Source organism: Rhagoletis zephyria, unplaced genomic scaffold (assembly GCF_001687245.7).
Source record: "Rhagoletis zephyria isolate East Lansing unplaced genomic scaffold, Rhagoletis_zephyria_1.1 Rzeph_scaffold_00568, whole genome shotgun sequence".
NCBI classification, from domain to species: Eukaryota; Metazoa; Arthropoda; class Insecta; order Diptera; family Tephritidae; genus Rhagoletis; species Rhagoletis zephyria.
Genome location: NW_016157652.1, coordinates 52545 through 66177, shown reverse-complemented (window position 1 = coordinate 66177; position 13633 = coordinate 52545). Strand labels below are relative to the sequence as shown.

General features: G+C 34.2%; 1 protein-coding gene across 1 annotated transcript in view; it reads right to left on the bottom strand.

The window, feature by feature from the left end:
* LOC108360423 (uncharacterized) overlaps positions 1-12890 on the bottom strand; it is a 172293-nt gene extending 159403 nt beyond the window's left edge. The window contains exon 1 of the mRNA XM_017612694.1: positions 12697-12890. Within this exon, the coding sequence (XP_017468183.1) occupies positions 12697-12819 (123 nt within the window). The 5' untranslated portion in view covers positions 12820-12890. The remainder of the gene's footprint in view (positions 1-12696) is intronic.
* Between the last annotated feature and the right edge of the window lie 743 nt (positions 12891-13633).

The following is a 13633-nucleotide window of genomic DNA, read 5'->3' as shown; positions in this document are numbered from 1 at the left end:
GCTAGGAATCATATTTGTAATAGGGAAACACTTGCAAGCTTTTGCTGTTCTGAAAACTTTTCTGCGTCCGAATTTTTTCAAAAGCAACCTAATGCTTTACAAATACAAATATTTTATGATGACTTCGAAATAACTAATCCATTAGGAAGCAAAACCGGAACACATAAGATTGGTGCCCTCTACTTTACAATAAGAAATCTTCCGTTTCAATACAATTCAAAGTGTGCTAACATTCATTTAATTGCGCTTTTCTTATATAAAGATCTCAAAAACAAAAACGTAGATTTTAATAGAGTATTGTATCCGATTATCAATGACATTCGAGCACTCGAAAACATCGGTGTGAAAGTGGACAATATGTTCATAAAAGGTACTTTGGTGACTGTTGCTCACGACAACTTAGGAGCGAATGTTTGTTTTGGCTTTGTATGTTCTTTCAGAGCGGATTATTATTGCCGATTTTGCACAATTCATCGAGAAGAAGCTAAGCACACACTTGTTGAAAACAATAATCTTTTAAGAACACAAGCAGAATACGATAATATATTGACTACTGTTCCCGGAGTAACTCTTTTAGACCCAAAAATCACCAAAGGCATTAAAAATACTAGTGAGATCAATAAATTATCATACTACAAAATTTTTGAAACATGTACATACACATTATGCGCCTCATAATATACATACCCAACAGGGCCAGAAGCGCTCCATTAGTTATATTCCAATGGGGCCAGAAGCGCTCAATTATTGCTATTGGAGTGCTCCATATTCAGCAGTGAGCGCTCCCTTCCTAATTTCACACTTAATTGTATATTAACATTGGGTGTCATTAGAAAGAAGCGCTCCCTTGCTGCTCCCAAAGAAGCCCTTGGTGAGCGCTTCAACTAAAGCGTTTAAAAAGCGATGCATGCAAATTTTAATTTTTGTATTATATTTTTGTTTTAATAAAATAATGGCGTTTTTTGTAAACCAGTTGATGGCTTTATTAAGTGTACTTAATGTACATACATACATGTTTGTACATAAATTAAATATTTTTCAAAAGAAAATATTTTATGTTACTACTCAAAATTATATTTATTTCTGAGCATTGTTAGAAATTCCAAAATTTATTTTTTTACTTTGCTTTTGTACTGCTCCCTACTTGCTCCTTTGGGGAGCAGTTAACTTTCAGTCCCGTTGGGATTGGAGCGCTCCATATTCAGCAGTAAGGGCTCGCTTCCTAATTTCACACTTCATTGTATTTTAACATTGTGTGTCATTAGAAAGAAGCGCTCCCTTGCTGCTCCCAAAAAAGCCCTTGGTGAGCACTTCAACTAAAGCATTTAAAACGCGATGCATGCAAATTTTAGTTTTTATATTATATTATTGTTTTAATCATATATGTAATATTGGCAGTAAGAGCTAGTACCGTCCGAAAACACTACAGTACAGATATATCAATAAACACGCACGAAAGAAAAGGAACACATACGTTTATAAGTAAACATATACACAACACATATAAAAAAACGGCACTCAAGTACACAATACATTGACAAAAATGGTACTAGACTGTCTCGCTTTGATTTCGGAATGCTTACACATTGAGAAGTTAGCTTACAGCCAATATAGAAATATTGCATATATGGTTTTAATAAAAGAGTGGCGTTTTTGTACTGTATGTACTCATAAACATGGTTTTTTTCTTTTCTTTGTGGTATACATACGAAAACACATACATACACGTTTGTACATAAATTAACTTTTTTTCAAAAGAACATATTTTATGTTACTACTCAAAATGATATTTATTGCTGAGCATTGTTAGAAACAAGGCGTATTTAACAAGGTGATGTTAGCCGTATATAAGTAAAAAATTACACTAACAAATTATACGCTGATGTCCATACTGTCATTGGTATGAGTTACAACAAACACATCATTTTGACGTAATGGCCTCCACGGCGAAAAACTCAGCTGTCGCCCCAACCCCACCTTGTTTAATACACCTTGGTTAGAAACTTAGAAATTTATTTTTTACTTTGCTTTTGTACTGCTCCGTACTTGCTCCTTTGGGGAGCAGCTAACTTTCAGGCCCGTTGGGTATATAACATACATATGTATATATGTAAATATGTATGTATATATTTGAAATTTTAAATGTAAACAATTCATATATTTGTCTACATTAACCCTGTTTTGGCTTTTGTTCATGTATGGCACGATGAACTACATAATCTCAAAGTGTACAAAACACATACGCATGTATGTATTAATACATATTAATACATATTATAGCAGTGCGCGCTACCACTCCGCAGGGCCTTAGTTCAAGCCCTGGTCAAAGCAACATCGCAAAAAAACACAGAAAAATGTTTTTTTTTCTTTTAACAGCGGTCGCCCCTCGGTAGGCAATGGCAAACCTCCGCGTGTTTTTCCGCCATTAAAGACAGCTTCTCATAAAAATACAATCGCCGTTCGGGGTCGGTGTAAAACTGTAGTTCCCTCCCCTTTGTGTGACAACATCAAGACGCACGCTACAAATCGGAGCAGAAGCTCGGCCAAACACTAACATATGTGTAAGCGCCAATCTATTATTATTATTATTATTATTATTATTATTATGGTTTAGCGAATTAAAATACAGTTTATTCACTTGCTAGGTCAAGTCGTCCCTAAAGATAACAATTAAATAGCTCTTAAAGCACTCATGCTGGCGTTTGCAGGAGAAGACCAAATTGAGTTTAAGAACGCAGGCGTTCAATATTAGTAGATAATATTGATTTCCTTTTAAGTCGCCGTAATGATACTGTATGATAAATTAGTGCAGAAATAAGAGGACCATGCAATTTTTGTTGGTGCGCCAAGACGTACTTTTTTATTTCAGAAGCACCAGTAGGGACGACGGTCACTGCGTATTTCGTTGTTTGCAACATAAAACTAAGCGTTGACATTAATTTTAAGATTTTTTAATTGGAACCTAGAAAGTATGTATATTGGAGGTTGCTGCAGAGCCCCATAATTGTATTCCATAAGTCCATACCGGTTTTAAACCAGATGAATAGAGCAAGAGCTTATTCTCGAGTGAGACTTGAAATTTTGAGTTCAGTAACCAGTAATATGAAAAGCAAAATGATTGGTGCGCTTTAAGGGATTTGCACAAAATCGCTTAGGTGGTTGTTGAGCCAATCAAGAAACAGAATAGCTAAATATGTTCGAAAATATTACGAAAAAAGGCACGCAAGTTGAGTTGATGGAACTGGATTAGGATTGAGGCGTCTTCTCTTGGCATTTGAATAATTTATTTCACTCGATTTGAAGTGCAGAGCGCGAAAATTGGATGATGCAGTCAGTTGAACACCATACGCATTCATCGATTCCCATTCCTGTGTAAAATTTTTCGACACAATAAACATATCCTCCTCTTTACTGTGAGTAGTTCTGCATGTTTATGCAATTTTTTGTTGGTTGCTCCTTATTTCCTAAAACAAATTATTTTTGGAATTACAAAAAAAAAATTTTAATTTGAAATACATTTCAAATGTTGCTACTGGCAAATGGGTTAATGCAATGACAAAACTGTTGTCAAATAAGTGTATCAAAAATAAATATGTATGTCATATATTGATTTCACTTTGTTTATTACATTATTCCATGGCTTTACGAGCTCTTTTTTTTCTTACAAGCTTGTAATCACATTGGCTGCGTTTCTTTATACATTCCGGATAATCCCATCTCACAGCCGGAATAAACAGAATGCGTTTGAGATATACGTCAACATATCATCAGGAACGTTCTAAAGAATAAATAAACAAAAAAGTTTATTCCAAACGTTCAGAATGAATAAAGAAATGCAGCCATTATTTTAAAAAATAGAACACTCTCACTCTTTTAAAAAAGTTAGCAACGAAACGCGTAGGGGGAAAAATTAAACTTGATTTTGATTTTTAACTTACTGGCTCCTAGAATAACCGAAAGATAAATTGAAAACTGGCCCGAAAAATAAATTAATTAATTTAAATTAATTTAACTTTTTAACTCTTGGCACTTCTCTTAAAAAAGTTAGCAACTTTTTCTATCCATAACTAAACTCTCTGTGTCCAAAATTGCATGCAGATCCGTTTATTCACCTTCGCGTGATTGAGCTACAAACATCCAAGTTCACAAACATACAAACTTAAACAATTATAATATTAGTATATAAATATAATCCGCACAAAGTTTAACAAATGGGCCTTTATTTTTTGTATATTAAAACTAAGGGAATAGTTTTTCCTAAGAAAATTGTAAAAGCGTTGAATAAAGTACACCCGGAGTAGGGATACAGTAACGTTATTATCGTAAATGAAGTAAATACTTTATAGGCACAACCCTTATCTTATAATAGTTGTATACTTACTGAGAAAAGCAAAGATGNTAGTCCCGGGATTTAGATAGTCATTTCTTTTCAACAACTAAAATCGAAATAATTGCTTCTATATTGTTTCAGAAGCTCTCCTACTATAAAATAAATAATACATAAATGTTTTTGAGACCTCCTTTTACGAAGCTTTTATCAACTTGCAATGTTGTATATTCAGACCAGCATTAACAGCAAAGTTATTTATGGCAAAGTGTCTATATAACCTAGTCTAGATATCAACCTCGTCGTAGGTATCATGTCAAAGAGAAACAAGCAGAAGACTCTAGAGTTAGATGACGCCTCGCCAGAAGTTAAATATTGCGCCTAAAAATATGCACTGCATACGCTACAGCGGAAATGGAGGACACGCCATTTATTTAAATGAAATAAATTGCTGCGATATGTATGTATGTACATATGTATGTATATACTAAACGTGAGCACAAAACATTTAGCTTGCATAGTCTTCTGTTCTCTTTTCACTGCAAGTTGAATTATTTTAATATCTATTGCATAATTTTATACTAAAAAGTAGAAAATAAATAAAATAAAATAAAAGCTTTTGAATGTGCCACGCTTTTATAAATGAACTGAAAATTATAAAATAAAATTTCCCAGTCATAGAATTGGTCTTGGTAACTTTTGATTTTGAAATTTTAGCAATAGTCATTATAAATAAATTATGAGATTGAAAATGAAAAGCGTGGGGCGCATGTAATAGACCTGAATCGATATGAAGATTAATATATGTATGCAAGGCCGTCAGAACACCTACAACCACAAAATACAGCTTTCGCACGGGCGTTTGTTTGGTCTTTCAACTTTACTTTGCATTTGGCACAGCAAACTTCAATTTATTCGTAAACCATAGAAAATTTTTCCCCGTCTCTCCACGGAGAAAAACGTTACCGATTGGCACACAGCAATAGCCGTGGATTTTAACTAAATTACCCCAGTAAAAAAATATATGTGCAATACTTCAACTTCAATTAGCTAAATGAAAACCCAATACTAGATCTTTGATGTTTTTTTCCAATAATTGTATTCATTTACTTTATCCAAAGAATATAAAAATCTTCATAAATACATATGCAATAGTTTATAACCAGATAATTTAATTGTACCATTATGTTGAAATTTTCGTAGAAAATATTTATATGTGCAAAAAAGTGTTAGGCCACCGACTATTTTAAAAAATGTTTTAAAGGTAATTTTATTTGTTGGTATGGGATTGTATTTCTATTGCACACCTTTGCTTATTTTAAGGTTTTCGGCATATATTTTACCGAATTTTTGTACTAAAATTTATATTATTTCCGTCTATTTGTGAAGTTTGGTTTACTCGAGTTTAAACACGTTATCATTCTGTTTTGAATAAGTAAAAATCTTATTGAGAAGTACATCCTACAAATTCCCAGTGGTATTTGAAGCTATTTACTCTAAAAGAATGTATTTTGTTCCTTGAGTAACGGTTTTGTTGTTCGCACAGTATGAATAGCAACGTTTTACCGCTGGAATTTTCAAATATCTTCGGTCGAAATGAACGAAACATTTGCCAACTTAATGCGCAAAGAATGTTTCTACTTCAGGATATTTATTTTTGCCATACTGAAAAGATTTTATTTGTTTTCCAAAGCTAAATGCTTTTTGTATGTTGCCGACTGGCTCTCCAAGTTGTGGTGGGCATCTGGATCAACTATATTGAAGTTGTTTTCATCATTGAAAACTGCGTTTTTTAATTCTGCCTGCAAAATTTTAATTTTTGTAAAACGCTAAAAAAGCATTTCGTGCCATAAGTGGGCGATTTATTCTTCACCTTAAGTCCCAAAGCTGTGTTTATTATTTGTTTTGAACTTTACTTGTGACAGAGAGATTCAAATACATTTCAATGCTGTTCCTAGTAGCTAACCTTTAGATATGTCATTTGCACGACTCTTTTGGGGTTGTATAAGGCCACCAAGTTTATTATTTCCATAGTCGTCGGGATTTTTAAAGGAACTTTTTATTAGATTCTGCTGTCCGATTACTTCAGCAGTTAATTAACTAATGTTTATGCCACAAAAATTCATTTCTGTTATACTACTATAGGGAAAATAATAAAACAGGTTTATTACGAAAAAAAAAGCTTTTATATGTTTAAGTTTTTACCACACAGTCATTGGTCTAGATTTTTGTTGAAAATTTTTGACCCTGGAGCAGGCAAAACTAAATACTTCATTTTGCACATATAATTGTTTACTATTTACTATTGAATATTAAATATTGTTTGTGATAATGGTGATTAAAATTGTAAAGGAACATTAACTTAACATATGAAAGTACTTATAAACTAAAGGCTATCGCATACAGCAAACAATTTTACTCTTCTTTCATAGAGCTAAAATGGAGAAAAACATATTGCACATATAATTTTTTTACTGGGGTATAATAAGCGGCTTTATAACTACGTTCACGTTGAAATTTCAACTCGAGTTTAACGTTTTGAGTTTATGAACAACTGTCAAGTGTTTCCATTGGGGTGTTTAATAAACTTAGAGTTTAATTTGACTTTTGTTTGTTTACTTTTTTATACCCGAGCGCACTTGTGCGCAAGGGTATTATAACTTTGTTCGCATAACGGTTGTTTGTAACAGCCAAAAAGAATCGAGATGGATGTAGACAAATGTATACATAAATGCTCAGAATGAAAAGAGAAATCGATTAAGCCATGCCTGTCCGTCCGTCCGTCTGTCCGTCTGTCTGTCCGTGTACATGCTAACTCGGGAAATAATTGAGTTATGTCCACGAAATTTAATAAGTAAGTTTTCCTTTTTCCAAGGTAGGTTGGGATTGAAAAGGGGCGACATCTTACAATAACCACGCCCACCTCCCGTATAACGGTATTTTCGAAATATGCAAAAACAACAACATTTCTGTAAATACTGGATCCAAATTATTAAAAGTTGGTACGCGATGTAGAATTTTGGCATAAAATAAGATAGTTATGCAATTTTTCAAAAATGGGCGTGGCACCGCCCACTTACGATGAAATGCTGTATCTCTGTAATCCCACCACCAATCCTCACAAAACGGTACAGACATTACTTAGAGCCTCGCTAAGAAACCATTTGAAAATTTTTGAAATCAGACGAGAACCACGCCCACCGCCCATATAACGGTAATTTACAGAAATACGAAAACTGCGATAAATTAGTAACTATTTAAGCTAATTTACTGAAAATCAACAACAAAATGCTACTTAGGGAAATTTTTGTGAAAATGGGGGTGGCACCGCCCACTTACGCCTACATATGTGTATCTCGGTGACCTGTTTATCAATTTCTACGAAACTCGGTACATTTATCAACCTAGGCTTAAAGAAGCGACATGTTGAAAATTTTTTGAAATCGGACTAAAACTACCGCCACCGACCAATAACGGTAAATTTCAGAAATACGAAAATCCCAATATTTCAATAACTAAACACGCCAACTTACAACAATCTCTTCACAAGACACAATATTTTTGATTTTTGTAAAAATGGCGTGGCACCACCCACTTATGACTACATCGATTCCACCAAGTTTGCTCCAATTACTTCAATATCTCATAGAATATTATCGAAACTTTTTGGCATCGGCAAAAATACTCTTGCTTATCATGCAGTTTACTGAAAAGTGAAAAAACGATATTTAATACTGTCACCAAATATTTTGTGCACTGCTGCTGCAATAGTGCCTCGTCCGGCACTTTAAAAAATTGCTTTTTACCAAAAAAACTCCGCTGCCAATAATATTAATAAGCTATGTTGCGCTCGCAATACGGTTGTTGCCTGACTCGATGCTCGTTCAGATCTCCCCGGCACGCAGTTGCGAGCCAGACCGCAACCTATGCACCGGTACGTTGGAGTGTCAGCGCTGGCCCGATCATTCTAGAAGCGAATTGGGCGCTAGGAATCATATTTGTAATAGGGAAACACTTGCAAGCTTTTGCTGTTCTGAAAACTTTTCTGCGTCCGAATTTTTTCAAAAGCAACCTAATGCTTTACAAATACAAATATTTTATGATGACTTCGAAATAACTAATCCATTAGGAAGCAAAACCGGAACACATAAGATTGGTGCCCTCTACTTTACAATAAGAAATCTTCCGTTTCAATACAATTCAAAGTGTGCTAACATTCATTTAATTGCGCTTTTCTTATATAAAGATCTCAAAAACAAAAACGTAGATTTTAATAGAGTATTGTATCCGATTATCAATGACATTCGAGCACTCGAAAACATCGGTGTGAAAGTGGACAATATGTTCATAAAAGGTACTTTGGTGACTGTTGCTCACGACAACTTAGGAGCGAATGTTTGTTTTGGCTTTGTATGTTCTTTCAGAGCGGATTATTATTGCCGATTTTGCACAATTCATCGAGAAGAAGCTAAGCACACACTTGTTGAAAACAATAATCTTTTAAGAACACAAGCAGAATACGATAATATATTGACTACTGTTCCCGGAGTAACTCTTTTAGACCCAAAAATCACCAAAGGCATTAAAAATACTAGTGAGATCAATAAATTATCATACTACAAAATTTTTGAAACATGTACATACACATTATGCGCCTCATAATATACATACCCAACAGGGCCAGAAGCGCTCCATTAGTTATATTCCAATGGGGCCAGAAGCGCTCAATTATTGCTATTGGAGTGCTCCATATTCAGCAGTGAGCGCTCCCTTCCTAATTTCACACTTAATTGTATATTAACATTGGGTGTCATTAGAAAGAAGCGCTCCCTTGCTGCTCCCAAAGAAGCCCTTGGTGAGCGCTTCAACTAAAGCGTTTAAAAAGCGATGCATGCAAATTTTAATTTTTGTATTATATTTTTGTTTTAATAAAATAATGGCGTTTTTTGTAAACCAGTTGATGGCTTTATTAAGTGTACTTAATGTACATACATACATGTTTGTACATAAATTAAATATTTTTCAAAAGAAAATATTTTATGTTACTACTCAAAATTATATTTATTTCTGAGCATTGTTAGAAATTCCAAAATTTATTTTTTTACTTTGCTTTTGTACTGCTCCCTACTTGCTCCTTTGGGGAGCAGTTAACTTTCAGTCCCGTTGGGATTGGAGCGCTCCATATTCAGCAGTAAGGGCTCGCTTCCTAATTTCACACTTCATTGTATTTTAACATTGTGTGTCATTAGAAAGAAGCGCTCCCTTGCTGCTCCCAAAAAAGCCCTTGGTGAGCACTTCAACTAAAGCATTTAAAACGCGATGCATGCAAATTTTAGTTTTTATATTATATTATTGTTTTAATCATATATGTAATATTGGCAGTAAGAGCTAGTACCGTCCGAAAACACTACAGTACAGATATATCAATAAACACGCACGAAAGAAAAGGAACACATACGTTTATAAGTAAACATATACACAACACATATAAAAAAACGGCACTCAAGTACACAATACATTGACAAAAATGGTACTAGACTGTCTCGCTTTGATTTCGGAATGCTTACACATTGAGAAGTTAGCTTACAGCCAATATAGAAATATTGCATATATGGTTTTAATAAAAGAGTGGCGTTTTTGTACTGTATGTACTCATAAACATGGTTTTTTTCTTTTCTTTGTGGTATACATACGAAAACACATACATACACGTTTGTACATAAATTAACTTTTTTTCAAAAGAACATATTTTATGTTACTACTCAAAATGATATTTATTGCTGAGCATTGTTAGAAACAAGGCGTATTTAACAAGGTGATGTTAGCCGTATATAAGTAAAAAATTACACTAACAAATTATACGCTGATGTCCATACTGTCATTGGTATGAGTTACAACAAACACATCATTTTGACGTAATGGCCTCCACGGCGAAAAACTCAGCTGTCGCCCCAACACCACCTTGTTTAATACACCTTGGTTAGAAACTTAGAAATTTATTTTTTACTTTGCTTTTGTACTGCTCCGTACTTGCTCCTTTGGGGAGCAGCTAACTTTCAGGCCCGTTGGGTATATAACATACATATGTATATATGTAAATATGTATGTATATATTTGAAATTTTAAATGTAAACAATTCATATATTTGTCTACATTAACCCTGTTTTGGCTTTTGTTCATGTATGGCACGATGAACTACATAATCTCAAAGTGTACAAAACACATACGCATGTATGTATTAATACATATTAATACATATTATAGCAGTGCGCGCTACCACTCCGCAGGGCCTTAGTTCAAGCCCTGGTCAAAGCAACATCGCAAAAAAACACAGAAAAATGTTTTTTTTTCTTTTAACAGCGGTCGCCCCTCGGTAGGCAATGGCAAACCTCCGCGTGTTTTTCCGCCATTAAAGACAGCTTCTCATAAAAATACAATCGCCGTTCGGGGTCGGTGTAAAACTGTAGTTCCCTCCCCTTTGTGTGACAACATCAAGACGCACGCTACAAATCGGAGCAGAAGCTCGGCCAAACACTAACATATGTGTAAGCGCCAATCTATTATTATTATTATTATTATTATTATTATTATGGTTTAGCGAATTAAAATACAGTTTATTCACTTGCTAGGTCAAGTCGTCCCTAAAGATAACAATTAAATAGCTCTTAAAGCACTCATGCTGGCGTTTGCAGGAGAAGACCAAATTGAGTTTAAGAACGCAGGCGTTCAATATTAGTAGATAATATTGATTTCCTTTTAAGTCGCCGTAATGATACTGTATGATAAATTAGTGCAGAAATAAGAGGACCATGCAATTTTTGTTGGTGCGCCAAGACGTACTTTTTTATTTCAGAAGCACCAGTAGGGACGACGGTCACTGCGTATTTCGTTGTTTGCAACATAAAACTAAGCGTTGACATTAATTTTAAGATTTTTTAATTGGAACCTAGAAAGTATGTATATTGGAGGTTGCTGCAGAGCCCCATAATTGTATTCCATAAGTCCATACCGGTTTTAAACCAGATGAATAGAGCAAGAGCTTATTCTCGAGTGAGACTTGAAATTTTGAGTTCAGTAACCAGTAATATGAAAAGCAAAATGATTGGTGCGCTTTAAGGGATTTGCACAAAATCGCTTAGGTGGTTGTTGAGCCAATCAAGAAACAGAATAGCTAAATATGTTCGAAAATATTACGAAAAAAGGCACGCAAGTTGAGTTGATGGAACTGGATTAGGATTGAGGCGTCTTCTCTTGGCATTTGAATAATTTATTTCACTCGATTTGAAGTGCAGAGCGCGAAAATTGGATGATGCAGTCAGTTGAACACCATACGCATTCATCGATTCCCATTCCTGTGTAAAATTTTTCGACACAATAAACATATCCTCCTCTTTACTGTGAGTAGTTCTGCATGTTTATGCAATTTTTTGTTGGTTGCTCCTTATTTCCTAAAACAAATTATTTTTGGAATTACAAAAAAAAAATTTTAATTTGAAATACATTTCAAATGTTGCTACTGGCAAATGGGTTAATGCAATGACAAAACTGTTGTCAAATAAGTGTATCAAAAATAAATATGTAACTATGTCATATATTGATTTCACTTTGTTTATTACATTATTCCATGGCTTTACGAGCTCTTTTTTTTCTTACAAGCTTGTAATCACATTGGCTGCGTTTCTTTATACATTCCGGATAATCCCATCTCACAGCCGGAATAAACAGAATGCGTTTGAGATATACGTCAACATATCATCAGGAACGTTCTAAAGAATAAATAAACAAAAAAGTTTATTCCAAACGTTCAGAATGAATAAAGAAATGCAGCCATTATTTTAAAAAATAGAACACTCTCACTCTTTTAAAAAAGTTAGCAACGAAACGCGTAGGGGGAAAAATTAAACTTGATTTTGATTTTTAACTTACTGGCTCCTAGAATAACCGAAAGATAAATTGAAAACTGGCCCGAAAAATAAATTAATTAATTTAAATTAATTTAACTTTTTAACTCTTGGCACTTCTCTTAAAAAAGTTAGCAACTTTTTCTATCCATAACTAAACTCTCTGTGTCCAAAATTGCATGCAGATCCGTTTATTCACCTTCGCGTGATTGAGCTACAAACATCCAAGTTCACAAACATACAAACTTAAACAATTATAATATTAGTATATAAATATAATCCGCACAAAGTTTAACAAATGGGCCTTTATTTTTTGTATATTAAAACTAAGGGAATAGTTTTTCCTAAGAAAATTGTAAAAGCGTTGAATAAAGTACACCCGGAGTAGGGATACAGTAACGTTATTATCGTAAATGAAGTAAATACTTTATAGGCACAACCCTTATCTTATAATAGTTGTATACTTACTGAGAAAAGCAAAGATGTAGGAGGTCGTGCAGCAGATGTAAGTGGAAGTGGTGCATTTGAATGTTGGCGGACGGTACTTTCGACCAAATCACCGTCCATATCAGGCAAACTATTTACAATCATAGCACATAAAAGACAATTTTCGATATTAAAGGGTTTCTTAAAAATTAAAAAGATTTTTGTTTTCGAACATAAGCTAGAATTGTTAAAGAACGTTAAACTAATTGTGAGTTGAAAAAATTGTTTGTCTACCTATAGCCAAACAAAGGAGATGCCATGGTAACAACTTCCAAGGAGTTCAAGCATGTAAACACACACACACACAATGTGACTTCCCTGCAGGGAAAGCTACCAGTTGTGAACCAGAATGCTACCAGTTTGTCCCTACAGGGAAAGCTACCAGTTGTAACCAGTATGATACCAGTTTGTGTTTCAGCCCAACTAGTTCACGTTGTATCCTTTTTCAATGTTAGCGACTGTTATTTTAACATGGCGGTGTCATAGGAGATGCCAATTGTCCACTCCTGCATCAGCATCCTACCAGTAGAAACACTAGTGCTCCATAATAGCTAATGGGATAGATGGCCAATTCATCCCCGTGAAAAACATATCTAAGTTTATCATTTTGCTCGCGTCGCTGCAACAGTGGCAATCAGCGTTGCCGCGAGCTTGAAAAAAAATATCAGTTGCCAAGCAGACAAAGTATCAAAAGCATACACAACTTTGTTTTGTTGAAAAACAAATAATAAATAAAATTTTATAACTAAATCCATTGTTATAAAAAAAATATATATATTATTTGCTTGCTTTACGAAAACATAGAATCTGTATGCTTATTTGCATAACGAAAAACAAACTTATAGGGCCCTTAAACACACAAAATCATTGCGCAACCCGAGACTTGTACAACTCAATTTGTTGCACAAACCTTATTTTG